Source organism: Lates calcarifer, linkage group LG2 (genome assembly GCF_001640805.2).
Source record: "Lates calcarifer isolate ASB-BC8 linkage group LG2, TLL_Latcal_v3, whole genome shotgun sequence".
NCBI classification, from domain to species: Eukaryota; Metazoa; Chordata; class Actinopteri; family Centropomidae; genus Lates; species Lates calcarifer.
In genome coordinates, this window is record NC_066834.1 from 2,182,741 (window position 1) to 2,201,386 (window position 18,646).

Here is an 18,646-nt window from a genome sequence, read left to right on the forward strand (position 1 = left end):
ATTGGTCCAGCGCTCCACATTACAAAGCCCTGAGGTCTGAGTTGTGGCCTGTAGGCGGCGACACGGAGCCCCGTTTCTGTAAAAACAACATCTCACCTTCTTTCTTTAGTCCAAGTGCTGGAGCACGTTTGAGTGACCATGGAGTGCGTTTGCTGTCATGTAGTTCAGCGTTAATACGGCGTGAATAGCTGGAGAGGGGGACATTAGTGTGGATCCGAGGAGCCACAGTCGAGCCATGGCTGCACGGGAGGAAGGAGAGGTTTTGCACAGTAAAATAAGGCACCACGACGGAGCTGGAAGTGTAAACAGCTCAGAGGGCTTCAGGAACGGCTATGTGAAGAGCTGCGTCACCCCCCTGAAACAGGACCATCAGAGGGGATTTTTGTTTAACGTGTGCAGGTTTTGCAACGAAGACATTCTCAATTCAAAATTGCTAAAGGTCTCTGCCCTCTACGTCGGCGCGTTTGTAATTTTCGCGGCTTCTTTTCTCATTTCGAGGAGCTTGCAAAGTGACTCGCTGTGGGATTTGCGGACTTTCTTGTGGGGCTTCTCCCAGTCCATCAGTCCCCTGTTCAGCATAGGATGTGCTTTCTTCTTTCTAACGTTTTACCTGAGGAGGAAAAAGAAGGAGAGCAGCAAATGTTGGCTCGTGTCACTGCCAGCGTCGTGTTACCTCGGGGATTTTTTGGTTTTGCGGTTTTTGCAATGGGGAGAGGACCAACACCAGATGCAAATGGTGGGCAGGTTGTTATTCGTGCTGGGATGTGTGGGTCTGCTCACACTGATCCCCACTCTCAAACTCAAACACAGTGTTCTTATACTGGTTTTCGCCAGCGTTGTGTGGCTTGTCTCTTTCACAAGTTTGAGCGGTCTGCCCGCACTGCTCAGACCGCTCTTCGCCTGCTTTGCGGGGGTTTCTGGCTGCCTGTTGGGGCTCTGTTTTGACCGTTACTACCCGTCGAGGGAAGCACCGAGTGGGATTTCCAGCGCGGAGGAAAAGGTCCCCGTGATCAGACCTAGGAGAAGGTCCAGCTGTGTTTCACTGGGGGAGACGTCGACCAGCTATTATGGCAGTTGTAAAATGCCTCGCAGACCCTCGTTGCCCTGTATATCCAGAGAACAGGTAGGTCCCCCCCCTCACCAAAAAGCCTCTCTCCCTCTACAGGACCACGTCTGTTGTTATAGTTGAGAAAAGTAGGCCCTCTGATCATCCTCGGCTTCCCCGAGTAGCAACACATGTGCATCAGAGGAGGAAAACACCCAGTCTCATGTCATGAAAAAGCCCTCACAAACACCTGACCTGCAGGAAAAAGAAACATTCCCTCACATAACAAGATGTTTTATTAAAATATCAGCTCAACATTAGATATGCAAAAAGTAAATGACTTGTAGTTAAGGGAAGCATGTACTGTGAATGACTTCACCTGGTTATTATAATTAATTCCTGGAGTCTAACATAATTTTTTGCAGTGTTATTATACAGGCCATTATGTGTTAGGGATTTGTACAAATGTACTTTTATTTATTTAAATTTTAGCAAATTTACTTGTAATTAAATATCAGCTGTAGGCGATCTTGCCATCATGCCATATCTACACTATGCTGGGAATATATTCATTTAAAAGTTTACATGCCAGATAAACAGTGAGATCTGAGAGACCATCTACATCATACATCAGAATAACAACAAAACCAGCAGCAAACCCCAGGTGGTGTGGCCTGCAGTCTCATATGACTGTAGCAGTCAACAAAACAAAATGATGGTGAGCACACGCAGGGATTATTCAGTGTCTGTTTCTTTTTTTCCCTTTCTTTTTGTTTGCTTGTATACACGAGCCCGTACAAGCTGTTTAAAACCAGTCTGTTTACATACAGTAGCTAACAGGTCGTCCACAAAGTGATGCTCCTTTCTACTCTGCTTGAGTTTTGTAAACCAATACACCTCTATCGAGTGATATCTATACCAAATGAAGACGATCATGTTGCATACAGTATGTTGCGGACAAAAAAAAAGGCTGACGCAAGCTGCTGCCTTAATTTATGTGTGGACAGTGTAGACACATGACAACATTATTGTGTATTATTTTAAACAATATATTTTAAAAACAATGCATGCAGTTCTTCAGTGGATGCCAGGGCGTCAGCTCACACACATTGTTTTTGTGTCCTTCAAGCTCACTTAGAAATGATAAGAGAACTAAAAATGTATTTCCAGTTTGTCTCAGTCGTCTTATTTCCAGCAGTTGTTTTTCCTCTTCATTGTGTTTTAGGCTGTTAGCAGATTAGCAGGCACATTGTGTCAGGCCTTTAACATGAAAACTAAAACAGAAATAACAGTTTGGATCATTAAGGAAAGCGTATGAATATGACCACAGACTTAAAGATTATTTGGCAACCACAGTGTTTCAGCTTTTGCTTTATCTGATAAGACACAGAAACATTAGATCCCAGAATGTGCTTTATGTGTTCCTGAACATTAGGGAGAACAATGATATATGGAGGCTGTAATATCTTTTTCTTTTTTTGTGTTATGATGGAGGCCTCAGCTCCAACATTTACCAACCTAAGATGAGGTGTTTTTGAAACAAGAGACTTGACTTTTACCTAAAGTATGTTGCAATTTAAAAGGAAACATTGTATATGTGGATAATTTTATCTAGAGTATTTTCATTACACATTTATTTTTGACGTAACATCCTACACTTAGTGTACATCCATTGTAGTTAGTTATTTGACATACAATGTGAAATGTATATCATCGTTGACATATTCAGGGACCTGGGCTTTAGGACTTGAATTTGACTGATGTCTTGACCAAGACTGAATTTCCCTCTGTTTATAATTAGTTTTCCTGTTTCTGTGTAGGCAGGTATGTACAGCACATAGTGCTTTAAAAGAGCAAACATGATCTCTTTCAGTTGGAAATTTGAAACAGGACATTGTTTTTATTCTTGATTCAACAAACCATGTGTTTTTTAATTGCTACATTAACTGTCTGGTTCAGTTACCCAATTATTTTGCTGCCCCACATCCTCAAACAAATTGTTAAACCTCTTTTACGCTGTGTAAAATTGCATAAATGTAAATTGTGGACAGAAATGTACAAGATGTGACAAGGGCAAAAAAACTTGTGCAAAAGTGGTAGATATTATTGATTGTGTACAGTCATACCGTCTTATTAGATAAATATCTGACATGCGTTATGATTCATACTGAGTAAAAACATTGTCACACTGTCCTTAAAACATATTTGGCAGCCTCTCTGTGAACATTCATGTCTAAGTCAAGTTTTTCTTAGTAAGTAAAAGAAACAACACAAATGTGCACCATAATACGATACACCTGTTAGTGTGGATTTCATCTGAGAAATGCCACTCAGGTGCATTCAAGTCTGAACTGAGAATTTTGGGATGAGTGTGTCTGTCTGTAGGTGTCAGCCCCATGATGCAGCTTACTGGCAACCTGTCTGGTGTATCGTGCCCACTGCATGCTGGGATAGATCTTACTCATCAGGATGGTATGACATCCTACAATATAAACACATACCCCATAATATAGGAGAAAGCTGTTGTAGATGCTCTCGTATCTTTAAAAAGTTTTCCCTTTTTTTGTTGCCAAGAAATGTTTGGAAATATTTTGCATTTTAGCTACCGATGGCACCAAGCTCTTCATTTTCAGGCTTTGATAATCAGCAAATGAAGTTAGTTAATACAAACTGTAAACTGAGCATAAGAGATAATCTTTTGTAATTTAACTTCTCTTTGTATTAGTGATTAATTTTATACAAAACCCGTCAGTTTCTGCGTCAGACACAGGCACAAAGAGGCACAAAGGAGGACTTCGAAAGGAGTCACTCAGGGTTCACTGGTGATGTCACACATGTTCTTCATCTTCACACACATTTTTCACACAAAACATTTGCCCCCCTGCCCCACCTCACCCCCGTCTGCTGTCTGTCACTGGTTTTCTTTCTCTCAGTTGCAAGAGGGGGGTTGTTTTTTTTGTTCACAGCGACACGTGGTTTCATATACTGTACAGCAAGTTCGTCATCACCAGGGAAAAGTTGTTATATAGGGTTTTGGCATAATGTAGATGAAAGGCAGGATGTTTAGGTCAGGATAGTGTGTGAACTGAGTCTTAGATCTAAGTAAACTAGAAGAAGAAAATGCTCCCAAAAGAATGTAAACACCACTTCATCCTCAAATGAGTTTTGTTCTGATAACTGTCAGGTGTTTGTTAAAATCGAATCACAGGACATCCCAAAAAAAGAAAAACAGTTTTACCAACATTCTTAATGATTTATGTTTGACTGCAGGTAACTACAGAGACAGTGGTTTTGGTCGATGCTGTGTAAGACACTTCTTGTGTATTAACCTCTATAAATTAGAAGACATTTGCAAGAATGACCATATCATAAGCGCCACACTTACTCCATTTTTTATCACTATCAACTGGAAAAAAGCAAAGTTGAAACTCGACTCTGTATTGTGTTGAGTTTGTGGGCTCTATCAGGTGCTATAGAACAATTAGGAATACATTAATTTACACACATTAATTTTTCTATAATTCACTGTCTTACCATATCATGAGAATCCTTTTGACAGTTTTACATTCATGTTTGAACCATCTGATGCTTCCTTCATAACCACTCCATTAATGTAGACTTACTGCAAGTCGACACCATCATGAATATTAAAGCCAGCAGTGCTGTTTCAGACCAATGTGCCTCGTGTTCTGAAAGACACCAGGGCAAGACTTGTACCATCAGACACACCTATGATCAGAACTGATATTTAAAATATTTTTCTTGTGTCTGTATGTTAGGCTTGTCAGTTGTTATTTACACAAAGGAATTACCAGAACAACAGAACATGTAAGAAGCTGTAATACCCGAGTAATTCTTTCACCTAAAAATACAAAAATAGTTTGAAGCCTCTGTCCCAGTTTTTCTAATCTGTAAATCCATCCAGAGTTCAAATTGAGGACATATATATATATATATGTGTAGATATATGAGCCACCTAAAGGTATCGTTTGGTATTACAACACCAGAAGTTAATTAAAAATAGCTAATTGTTTATCATTATAGGCTGCAGTGTGTAGATGATGTGATAAACCAACATAGACCATGGATCGGCTACTGCTTTTGCTGCTGTTAACTACACAGAGGAGTTTTTGGCCACTAGTGGCGCTATAGAGCAGGTTTTTGTATTGGATTTTTTTTGTGCGCGCTGAAAATATTGATTGGTCAGGCTAATGAGGATAATTTAGCTCCTACTTTCAATGTTTTAAGGACATACCAGTTGGTAGCTTGGCCTGCATGTCAAAAAAAAAATATATATATATATATTTACTTGCAGACTTTCATGGCCATGGCCTTTTATGTCATCTGTTGGATTAACACAATTCTACATGTTAACAGTTAGAGGTGGTAATGTGTCCTAAATGGCAGCTATGTGAGAACCGCAAGACGAAAATGGATTATTAACAAATCACCCTTGCAGATATCTTGTAAGGTACGAAGTGCAGCCAGATATTTGATGAGATTTTGAGAATATGAATGCTTGAGTGCAAACACAGCAAAATGTATCCAAGTAGTGGAAGGTGTTAATCGCAACAGTTCTTTCTAAACACAAATGGCTGAAAACCATGCAGAGTTTAAAAGGGACTGGGTGCACACTGTTACTGACAACTACATATTTAGATCCACCAAGAAAATATTCTTTTGCTCTTCAGCTCATCAAAGCGTCCATAGACAATTTATTTCAGAAAACTGCTATTGTTTTAAGTACCAGTAAAATTGAAATTTTGAAAGGCTGAGCTTACAAATGAGTTTTACGTGTCACAACAAATCACAACACAATCCATAGATCAGATTCAAATTCATCTGTCTGATGGCACAACGTTCACAGATACTAGTCTATACAGTTTACTCATTGATGACAGTATTTTTTTTAACAATAAGATGATTTAAGTACCAAACAAGAAAATATTACTCACAACTCTGAAGTTTTAGTTGTTATTTTTTAAATGCTGTTTTTAATTAGAACAAGATCTTAAAGTAAGAACCAAACAAATATACACAACTGGCGTCATCCAAGAACACCCATCCATCCATCCATCCATCCATCCATCCATCCATTATCTATTCTGCTTATCCTTAAGGATTGCAGGGGGCTGGAGCCTGTCCCAGCTGACATTGGGCGAGAGGTGGGGTACACCCTGGACAGATCAGTCTGTCACATATAGAGACAAACAACCATTCACACTCACTTTTGCAGAGGGAGAACATGCAAAGAGAAAAGACATTCTCTTAGTTTTTTCTTTGAGGCTTGTTCTTACGAGTATTCCAAGTTGGATTCACAAAACTCTAACTCTACAAACTTGTTGTAAATCGCTGCATTTAGACTGATGAATACCATGTGCTCAAGAGCAGGTGCATGTTTATGAGATTTGATCATTAGATTAATCAACACTTTGAAAATTTCCGTACGAGTTTGCCTGTTCTGTGTTGTTTGTGGGAAAGGTTCATTCACAAAAATGTCATACAAAACTAAAAATAAGAATTTGATACCACAAAGCTTCAAATCCTGTTGACAGAAATCAGTAGTTGTATTTTAGGACACAAACTAATTAGAAAATGTTAGAAGTCAGTGTGTACAGAGCAGTGCTCACTGTGACAGAAATAAAGAGCGAATGGTTCAGGGCTAAATGAAGTTAGATGCTAAAACATTTTTCTAAAGCAAATGTGAGGTGGTCAAGGGGACAGCCACTAGTGAGATGTTAGACTAGAGAATATTACAGGTAGGTGATGTTACACTGTCGGGTGCAACAGAGAATGATACAGAGTAAAGACCTGCATAAAGAACCTTTGGCAGCTGTCAAAAGAGTTTTCCAACATTTCTTTCCCACTGAAATGTATAAGCTGCTCTCTGTATTGTATTTGGGTGAAATGATAATTGCTGAACGCAGGTGCATTAAATTTTGTTTGGCTCTGAATCCGAGCAGTTTTGGGCACGTGAGGCAGCGTAATCCTAGAAGTTAACAGCTCACTTACCAAAGACAAAGCCCATCAATCGCTCAGGCAACAAACACAAAGTGACTGAACGGGTTGATAAATGAAAGAAAGAAGTACTGAGCTAGTTTCTTCAGTGATGAAGTGCAGCAAAGCGTTGCGCACTTCTTGCGAGAGATCGTTAGGTGTACAGAGTGGGAATGAAAGAGGCTCAGTGTGTGCAGCGTTGTAGATGGAGTTGTCTCATTTAGCATGTTCTTGTTTCAGGTAATGTGTTTTTTTGCTTCTTGTGATTTTCTGTTTTAACCACAAAATAATTCAATTCCAAAAAATCTCTTGCACAACTAAAGCTTTATGGATTGACTGTAAGTGGCTCACTGAATCCTAGATTTATTGCATTAGCTGTGGGGATTTATTCTTCTTCCATAAAATACCTAAATAAGTGAAGTGAATCAATCACGTAGTGGTAGAAGAACCCTGTTAAACTTTGCTAGTTTTATTGTGAGATTACTCTTGCACTTTGAGACTGTCCAGTAATTGCAATGCTCACAAATTTAGATCTAGAATCTGGTTAACACCACTTGCAAGTCAGGAATATGTTGGCAGATTTTCTCTGCATAATTTGGTTGTGGGCCTATAGAATCGTTAATTTCAAATGACGGTTTCCCAAAACAATGATTTTATTGTCCAATCTGAACAGCAACCTGTTCCCTCAGAATTATATCAGCATATATCTCTGAGACCCAGTTAGTTTTTTGAGATAAAGAGAATAAACTGGAGGTAATGTTTTTAAAGTAGGATTATTGTATTTGGGCTTTCATGGCAGAAATCTAAAAGCTCCACTTCATGAGTAAGACCTAAGAGGCAGTGTTGGCAATGGATTCAGAGAGAAGGCCCTCTTTTTGTGTAGTTACCACTCCACGGGGGCAGGCAGGGGTAAATAATACACTTAACTAACCCCCCATCCAGACAAGAAAAGAGAAGCAGGCTGCAGAGAGAAAGGTTGGAAGGGAGAGCAGCGAAAGCGCAGAGCAGCTCTCAGCTGTCACGTTCGCTTGCTGTAAAGCCATGTGGAATGATATAACATTGACGTCACAACCCAGTGACGTACCACAGGGTGATTGCAAAGAAGGAAAAAAAAAATGCCAAGTCTTATTAATCGCCCTGTAGAATATAGTGTCTGCCTCTAGCTGTGATGAGAAAGGGAGAAATTGTTCGTCCTCAGACGGTGTCTAGGTGGGAAAAGGTGCCATAGAGAATTGTACTTCAGACCACTTAGCTTATTCATGCAGAAAACCAGACAAAGCTATAGGCTTTTAAAATTTTTTATTATTATGTATTAGAAAATAATATGTTTGCCTATTTTGTAATTTGATATTTTTTGCTGAAGGTACACAGTATTTTAAGGCTGACACGATCAGCACAGTGGTGAAAGTGTATTGAACTAGTTATGTAATGTTGACTTTGATTGAACAGATCCTCCCTCTTCAGTATTGTAGTTGTGCAGAGAGAAAGTAATTAGTGTAAAATCTAATAGTAGATTTTTGGTTTAAAATCTAACAGCAGATTTGTGGTTTAGAAAATCATATCTGTTTCATCTGAAAAGTAAAGCTGTATATTAGTTTAATGTGGTAAATTCTTTTGTCAGAGGTCTAATAAGATAAAATCAAGACCAAATTAAATTGCACCTTTATTTACTGTTTCTACTGTTTCTACCCTCAGCCTCTTTATCTGATTTTTCTGTGGAGATGAAAGCCTCCATGCATTTAGTGAAACTGTCAGCTTGCCCTTTTGCCTTTGGTTCACCATTATCAAAAACTAAACCACTGTCTGAACAATGTGTGTTGTATTTAAGTTGAATCGTATGGGCTTGCGTGTGTGTCTGTGCTGTTTATGCTGATTTTGTTTAATTTTCCAGTTTATAGTAAATCCTCTGCGTGCTATTCACGGCACCTTTTTCAATCTGATATAAAAACTTGAAACCATCTTGCTTTAAAAAATTAAATGTATAAAGGATAATCACATTACACCTTATTGTGCTTCCTATGCCACTCTGGTCCTCTTACATGCTCAGGGTGCGTCACGAACACTGAGGAGAACAACACAATCTAATTTTACAATGCTGCTCATATTCTTTTTATTTTGACTTACCAAAAAAAAAAAAAAAACATTAATTGCTATAACTAAGACAACCTTTTTTTGAAAGGACTGCAGACAGAAAAAAACACCATTGAATGTCAGATGTTATGTGTATGTTAATTTATCCACAGTATCATTTATAACACAGGTATTAATTTTTTGGACATATTTAAATGTTTGAATTTTAAAGTAAAGTGGACATTACAGCCATCTTTTCTTTCTCTGCTGTTCATGTGACTTTGAGCTGATTGTTCTGATATAATTCTATTTGAAATGTAATCTAAGCTGAGCTGTTGTTTAACTGAAGGAGGATGACGAGTGACGTTAACCGCAGTGTTTAGGAGCTTGTGTAACAGTTGCGATATCAAGACCAAGATGTTCTAATTCATTGCTTAGCAACTACTTATTGATGCCACAGGTAGCTTTGATAGTATAGGTAAGCATTTTGTGAATGCCAAATCAAGAGCTGAATCAGCATTTATGAATGTTGCCTGTAAGTGTAATGAGCTTTTTTCCTCCCAGGTGTTTCTCTGTAAATGTACATAATGAATGTATTATTTGGGGGAATTGTACTGAACAAAATTTGGCCTGTTGTTATTTGATCCAGATGGCCTGCTGTGACAGCTTCTACAAATTCTACTCTCATCCTGCTTCCTTAATGTCCGGACTAGTTTGCATAGCTGCTTTTCATTTTTCATCGGCAGCAGCAGGACCAGCAGAAAGGGTTAAGTTGAGTGAGGTGCTGTGTGTTTGGCTGACTGCAGAGTGAAACAGGATGCAGCGACTGCATTGTCAGCCTGCTGGTGTGAGTGCAAACAGATGAGGAAATGCTGGAGCGGGTACTCCAAAACTCGGGTTACCCTGGAAACGGTTTGCGTCATGATCACCAGCAATTAGCTTGCAGCTCTTTAGTTTTCATGATAGGTCTACCAGAGCTTAGCCTAATGACTCTGGTGTCTGAAGAGTCACCATCAAAAGAGGACTCACAAAATATTCATAGGCGGCTTTGTTTTGCCTCTTCCTTTAAATTTTGTTTATGAGTTTGGGTTGTAGCTTTTTTGATGCTCTGTTTTGAACTGCCTATAAAGAGCTGTGCAGCGTGTCCTCTCTTTCTTATTTTTCTCTAATGAGCCTTGATGTGATGTCCTGACCTCGTCTATCTGCTTGTATTATTATCTGTACAAAGCTTATTTGTGGCTGTGTTTGTGTATTGTCGAGGCCCAGAATGTTGGGCTGGAGAAGGGAATGGAGCGGGTCTGCCGAACCACTGCCATCAACTGAGTTTGGGCTAATTAGGCCTCTTTTTTCCTGCAACTGTCCTATCAGCTCACTGCACACTGCCTGTTTTCACTACATGAAAAATTGGCAAATGTGAAATGGCTAGATAAGATAAATGATGACAAAATGTTCCCCCTGTTTGCAACACAATCAAGATTTTAAATCTGAGGAGACAGTGGAGATTTCCTGCACAGCTCGCCTCGAAGGGTTTTGATTACACCACGAGGTTCCCAACAATGCAAACATTTCAGGTGGCTTGGCTTTTAAGTTCAGGACGAGGTTGTTGAACCTTGCATGTGTTGACTGTTTGTTCAGTCCAATGACAGGGTGAGAGTAGAGTGAGAGAGCATGGTCAGGTTTGGTCAAAGGGTTGGTATGGTTAAATTACACCGCTATGACATAGATGGCGGGAGCCCTCGGTTAAATTGCTGCTGTGGGAATTTAAGCAGAATGGGGAAATGGAGGCGAGGGATGTAGTAAATTTTTTTTATTTAAATGAGCACATACCATAGGTTTTACTGACTGTTAATAGTCTCCAGATGACTTAATTGATATAACATCACCTTTTCCCTCAGTATTCTCAAGGCTTTACGTGATAATCTGAGGGGATAGTCAGACGAGAGTGATTTTGTACGGCACTGAAAATGATTCAGATTATCATTTTTTGCATTGCATTCTCACCGAAACATTACACAGCAATCTCACCAAAAATTTTTACTCACTTTGTTCCTCTATTCCTCTACTTTTCTTTCCCCTGTTTTTGTTCTATCTCTGTTTCTCATTTTCTCTGAATTTCTCTCTGTCTTTCTCTGTGCGCCTCTTTTGAAAACGGTGTCAGCACTGCTGCTTTTACACCAAAAGGCTGTTGCTAAGTGACGGTTGACGTCAGCCGCAGCTACAGAGGAGGGCTTGTGTGTGTTTAGCAGCTGAGGGCAGATCCCACTGAAAAGGGCAAAACTGTGAAGCACTATTAGTCACTGCAATGAAAACCCTAACTTCAACCAACAGGATCGCCATTTCCAATAACTGTGCAAAATTTATTCTGAGTGACTTATTGTAAAAGTAAATCTTTCAAAGTGGAATGATGAGGTTTAGACTTTTTTTTTTTTTTTTTGAGAAACTGCACCCGGCCAATCCCCACCCCCTTTTCTTCACTTTTCGTCGCTGTCTCCCTTTCTTTCTCACATTAACCCCTGTCCACCCCTCCCCCAACATGCAAGCGCGCACACACACGCGCACTGGCTCAAATGCCAGACACCCCCCACCTCTTCCCCTCACATAATGTAAGTGAGATTTTCTAGATAGATTTTGTGTCTGACGAAGGTCTCTGACTCTGAGTTTCAGTGTGATATGTCCCCCATCCGGCCAAGGTTGCTCTTGATCTGCTTGCCATTGTTCAGTGTAATCAATTCCCGGGGACCTGTATCATCCCCCCGCCCACCCCCTTGCCCCCACCACTTGCCTCTCTCTCTCTCTCCTGTGACCGGCACATGAAATTTGACCTGTTAGAGTGGACCAAACAAAAAGCTCATCAACATTTCAGGTCATAATAATAGTGGACTTTTTGTGCTCACCTCTTGTGAACAGTTATATTGTTGTTAGTCTTCTTTGTGCAAGAATTTAATACATTTCTGATGCAGCGTGATTCTCGTTTTGTCTGCGTCAAAGCCACAACACTGAGCCAGCGCAATCTGCCTGTGCTATAGGATCCTATAGGGGTTTTTCATGTGAGCAAAGTTATAGAGCTGTGACACAGTAATTTAACAGTCCATATTCAGCAGAAGACATGTCAAGTCTGTTGCATCTGTGCTCTGATGACTGTGATGTAAGTTATTATGGCTGATGCAGGCTGCCGCTGGAGATAAACCAGTGCCGGCGGAGATCGGGGGGTCTATGGGCAGAGATAGGTTTTTGCAACAGTCATATGGAGCTCACTGATGGCAGAGTGAGTGAGCAGAGAGAGCACAGGGTTTAATCGCACACCCCCTCTGCAGCTAATGCACAGTGTGCTGTTCAGATACAGTCTGAGCTGTGGCCCGCCCCAAACTATCATAACTCCCAGCGAAAGCCTTGAAGTGACGTGCTCGTAAGAATTTTTTGAAGAGTGATATTCAGAGATCAAGGCCTGATGGGCAGTGGTTTAGTGGCCAGAGAAATGTTCCTTAAAGTGGAAGACCAGTTCACCCCGGTGAAGTTGTTGTAAGAGAATCCCTGTCACCTTCATGGGTACACCTGACACTGTGGAGTCAGCAGGCCAAAGATTTATTTCTTTATTCGATTAAGAGACACCTTATTAATGTATTTCATACTGTAAGAGTTTTGAAAAGTTGTGTCTTAGTATTGATAATAAGAAGACACAGTTATTGATACATATTGCATTGCATTGGATCGCCTGCTGCAGTGTGACCCAATTTTGTCCTTATCTGTCCTGACCCTGTATCAAAGGATCAACTGGATCAGCTGGATCAACAGTGGACTCGACGCCACATATCAGCAGCAGGCACCCTGGCATGGCACCATAGACACGGAGCATTAGGCGCTGGTTGCTCGGCTGCAGACAGCAGTAGCTGGCTGGATTAAAGATGCAGTATTTGCGTCATAAGGTGAAATCAACCAGGCATTGTGATCATATAGAAAGTTTTGTGTTACTGTTGCCAAGTGATAAAGAAACGCCGATGCATCAGGTTGGCTATTTGTACAAGTAGCAAAAACAAAAGCTTAAAGAATAAAAAAAGAAGAATAAAATATCAAGCAAAACACATCTGACAGTTTTCTATGGTAGCTAGTTTGATACAGTTGTAATTTTATTTATCTTTTCCTTTATGTCTTTTTCAGCAGGAGCCACATGCTGACGAGAACAGCATTACTGCTGTTCATAAAATGAGTCTCCTTATATATTTTGTATATTTGTATTTTAAGTGAAAGAAAACTGCAACATTGTCTTTACTATGCTTTTAAAATAAGAAGAAGCCAGACTCTGTTATCAACAAATAGCATGCGATAACTAAAAGATAATTCATCCAGTGACTTTATACTCGCAGCTTCCCTCTGTAGTGAAAGTGCTCTTGCCTGCAAACATAGGGAACAGAGACGATTCATCACACTGCCCGAAAGACACATGATAATCATCGTACCTGTTAATAATAAGTGCTTGATACAATGCACCAGATCTCGCATGGGGTAAGGCATCAATATGCCAACTAATCACCTTTAATTGCTTGCCAAAGCAAAGATTGATAAAGCTAAAAAAAACTAATTGAGCAGCCCTACTACAAATATCATAGGGGTAGTCTGTGAAGTGTAGATCATTTATCATGTGTTTGGCACATTAATAGGCTGTCCCTGCAGATAATGCATGGAAGTGAACTGTTGCCTGTCATGGGGCAACAGAGCAGTGACAGAAACAAGCTAAAGGTCACACTCAGGCAACAGTGCTGCACAAAAGTAAAATAAGTATTTTGTGGTTGTTCCTAAATTGATATTATATATCATGATTCTGTAGATGCTTCAGCCTACAGTGATCACAATTATTCTTAAGTAGTAGAATGAAGAAAGTTAAAGGAATTATGTAGATTGTCATTTCACAAAGGGGACTGAGGAAAGTCTAAGACAAAACAGTGTAGAATAGGTTGTGTGATGTGTACAAATGGATGCCATATGTGTCCTGAGGATCATGATTTCTGCCTTTAATCTAAACAAATTTACATTTTCTGGCTCTCCTTTTACTATTCTTCCTCTTGGTAATCAGTATTTTGCATATTTTCAGAGGAAAAAAAACTTTCAAATCTTTTATTTATAACAGGGAGGGCTCTTTTACAGAAAGGCCACAGTGTGTTAATACCTCAAATTTCCTCCAAAAAAAACAAAAAAGATTTGTATACTACACAATTCTTGGTAAACTTAGTACATGTAGGCCTCACCTTTGCTCTCTTTAACTCTGTTTAGTAAACGTACCTCAGGTTTGTGTGACTGACTCATCTGACAGTCAGCCAGTGTTCCAGTATTTATGCCATCTGTCTCAGGTGATGCAGGCAGAGCTTGCCAAGCTCAGAGTTTATACTTACAGATGTAAAACGCTGATCTCCGGTGGTTCCAGCATTATGTTGTGACCCATACTCTGTCAGCGCTGCCTGCTGAGTCTGCTCGTTCCTAAGAAGGGATATTGAGGAGAAAGCAACTGAGGACCCCAGGCCACCTTTCCTGCCTGGTGACTGTGTTTAAACTGTAAACTACATGATGCATTTGTAAGGAAGTGTAGATTTTTCACTTACACGCATCCACAAATATAACAGTCTGTTAGCCACAAGTGCAGCTGCATATTCGTCAACTTCATTGCAAACATTCATTTCTTTGTTACATTAGTTTTAACAGTCATTTAGGATGCTTTTATTCACTGTGGGATTTGTGTTTGTTAAAATGCATCAATAGCAAAAGATCAGTATCTCCAAATAAGTTAGATATTGTGTCCACAGTTGTTATAGGAGTAGGAGAAATAGGAGCCGTGAATGATGCATCCGGTGATGAAGGTCGCCCCAAATAGCCCCCTGAAATGCTTTTGTGCTAAATGGTAGAAATATCTGTCGTATTTAAATTCAAATCCTGTCGATGCAATCAGTTTTAAAGACAGGAAGGAAAGTGTGTTTCTTTGTGGTGGAGCAGTAGTGAGTGAGTGAGTCTTTTTGTGTAAGCGCAGTGTTATTTCTGCTGCTGGATGTCAATGCTTGTGGTTATAACATATTAATGTGTGTTTATTTTCCCTGATCTTAAATTATAGAGAATGTTGTACAGATATACATCATCATTTCATGAAATTCGCTTCCTACCCTCGACACACTCAACTGGTCTTCCTCACTTTTTTCCTTTGATTCATAAAACCTGTGGACTGACCCTCATGGTCTGTTTCTCTCTTTTCTGTGTTGCTCCAACAGCAGGTTCCCTGTGTTTGTCACTGAGAGCATACAGGCCTCATGGTAGGATGACAGTCTTACTTCATTATGTGTGCGCTAAACACCAGGGACTCCACAATGTGGAATACCGACACACCCCACCCCTGTACCAAGCCAGGGTGGATTTTTCTCATGAAACATCAACTTATTACTTTTGGACATTGCAACAAAAGACATGTGTGGCCTTATGCCGCTGTAGAATTTAGTCCCTGACCTGTTACAGTGCTGCGGACCATCAGCAGGGTTGCTGTGAAAGTGTGCCCACACAGAAAGGGCAGTAGAAAGCGTTCAGTTGTCCATTGTCTGGCCAAACCATGGGAAGTGGATAAATGCCTCACACTGAAAAAGGGCGTTTTGCCCGAAACATCTGTGCTTAATAAAATGACAGGACTGCAGCACGGTCTTGGACACTTTATCATGCAGAAATGTCCAAAATATCCAGACATATGTGAAATGATGATATTCTAAAGGATTTAAATAGACTCTAAAACTCAGACGTAGTGTTTTTTAACACTCACGTTAAAGCTACACTCTTGGATTTCTGGCTGCTGGAGGGCAGAGGATTTCCAGAACCAGCTTACAGTCACGCAGCTTATGAAGTTGTAACAGTTTCCTACTCACACATCGTGCAGACATAGAAGAGCATTCTCATCTGAACCATGTTCCTGGACATTTGATGAATGTAAGGCCCAGTAGTCATCTTCCTTTCATCTCTGCTTTGGTCTCCACCAACTCCTGAAAAAATACCTGCACATTTAGGTTACTGCATGTTCTCTTTCTTCTCCCTAACTCTGTCTACCGTTGGTAGGTATTGTTACTGCCACTGCTACTAGAAATGCGAGGTAGATGTGAGCAGTTCAAGAAATGTGCAGCTGTAAAACCAAAATGACTTTAAAAAGGTTAAAGGCTCCATAGATCTGCAGAGTTTAGCAGCAGTTCTCTTTGGCTTTGTGTGTGTGAGTGTACTGATGATTGCAACATATTTTTTATTTTTTTTTAAATACAGCTATTTCATTTATGATATTATATGACTTAGCAAAGTTCACACAGGCTGTCACACCTTGTGAAAAATAATATCCAGCTAGAATCAACAACAACAAGACAAACTGGTAGCTATGAGGCATTTTGAAAAGTACATGTTGGAGCCCTGTGTGAAACTGACCTTTACCTCTGTGATCCACACACCATGATCAGGACAGTAGGAGAGGACAGGTGGCAGCATGTCCTTTGTTGCTACACAAACAGACTCTCACTATGAATTTTCCTTGAAGAGTATGTTAAATTTGGTTAAATTACTCTCATACTATATAATCATTAAGTTATTCATGGAAATGTGTTCTCAAATAACTTTTACAACAACGAGACTAGACAGATGTTGAGGCGCCTCTGAGTGGCCTGTTGCATATTGATTTTGACCTTTAACTTGACAAGTGTACAACTGCTTCTTAAGCTTTCTTTCTTTTAATTTAACCCCCCGTCACCTCAGCTTTAATGGCAGCTTCGAGAATGCGACACGTAAAGGAGAAATGAGAAGCTGCTTACAGCCAGCATTGGTCACTTGCTTGTAAATGATTTACTTAACACACAATTTCTGTTGTGGTCTCTTCTCTCACTGCTGTTTGTGTCTGTCTCACTCTCTCTACTTCCCTGTGAACTCCTGCTCCTCCTCCCTGTGCTCGGCTCTGATGGATGGCGTTTGTGTTCACATGCTTGTTATTGGCCAGAGTTCCAGGGCTCAGGCGTTAGGTTGTGTTTATGAGAGGAGCCTGCACTGATTCCATGATAAAACCAGATGTTCCCTTACAAGGCTTTGAGCCTCCCTCATCGAGCTCTCATGTCCATATCAGGTATAACCTTCCTGTTGCGCTCAGGCCTCCCAGCCTCTAAACTATAGCTTGCTCTTGGGCTCTGCAGTGGTCAAAAAAGGTTGCGTGTGAAGGACATACATCACATGTTTGCACTTTGATAGAGAGAAACAGTCTAAGTTAGTATAAGCTGGGAATATGGACTATTTTCAGAATGTGAGAATACCTGTCAGAATAGAAAATGAGCACAAATTAAAAATGCAAACAACCTAAGCTTATAAAGATAATATATGACATAATGTGGTCTATTATCATTATTAATTATATTTTAAAAAGTGTTTATTGTCACAGTTTAGGAGTTGGAGCACCATTTTTCTTTGATAGATGACTAACCAATTGATTGAAACACTAATCAAAATTTTCTTTTTATGTTCATCAAAATAAGCACTTCACCACTGAATGATACATAAAACAGCTTCACATGTGTGCATGTCCAAAAAGACCCTTACCTGTCTTTTTCAATTAGTGTTAAGTACAAAAAACATGTGGTGCAGCTGCTGTGACCTGTTAATATACTTAAGGTCTCCAAGGACTGGAACATAAAGTCACGTACGCACTAGAACTATGCTATTCACATTACAAAGTAATCTACCTGGAATGTGCACTTGCACATATTTGATTTGCCAATTTCGCCTGCTGCTGTATGACGTCGTATCGCATTGTTGAGTAGAAGTTGAGCCAGGTTCAAAGTTTTTAACAGACTACCCTGTGTTTTTGTGCTAGAGCCCAGATTGGTGTCATTGGAATGAATGAGGAGGCTGCAGTTTTTGGCACAGCGCTGTTGTCAGGTTTGTGTCAACATTAGAGATTAAAGAGCTTTGGAATCACAGCCATATTATATTACAATTTCTGCTTCATGCCTCTATGTTGAGCGTTGACCAGGAAGATTGTAAACAAACCGTATAGACTAATAAATGCCATGAAAACAAAACGTTCTATTACAGCTCCATGTGTACAGGCTGTAAGGTTCTTAGGGCAGCCTGGTCACAGTTTCAACAGTGAGATCACCTTTGTCCCCTGGTGTATATTGAGTCTTTGATAATACTAACTTGTTGGAAACCTAACTTGGGGCTGATATACTGCAGGTGGAGGAAATACAGCTGTAAGAAAAGGAAAACAAAACAGAGAGGCCAGTCGGCAGCAGATCTGGTTACTTATCGTACCTTCATAAACAGCTGCTTACATTTTTTTGATGACATGCGAAGCCCTCGTCAGGCCCTGATTGTACATTCTGTGCGTCACAAGGTCAATGGTCCTTTTAATAATTACTGGTGTTAACACTGGGTAAACCCGGGATATTTATATGAACCTGCAGATCAGCAAATCAATGTCAGCAGAAAGGACTTTGAGAAGTACTATTCAGAGTATTTACACTTGGGCTCTCTGCCACCGCTCTCCAAAGG

The 18,646-nt window shown here is 40.1% G+C and overlaps 1 protein-coding gene across 1 annotated transcript in view; it reads left to right on the forward strand.

Annotated features, from left to right (window-relative positions):
• The first annotated feature begins 71 nt into the window (after positions 1 to 71).
• Positions 72 to 18,646, forward strand: part of pde3b (phosphodiesterase 3B) — a 42,256-nt gene continuing 23,681 nt past the window's right edge. Inside the window, 1 exon segment of the mRNA XM_051073729.1 lies at positions 72 to 1,123. Coding sequence (XP_050929686.1) covers positions 236 to 1,123 — 888 coding nt within the window. The 5' untranslated portion in view covers positions 72 to 235.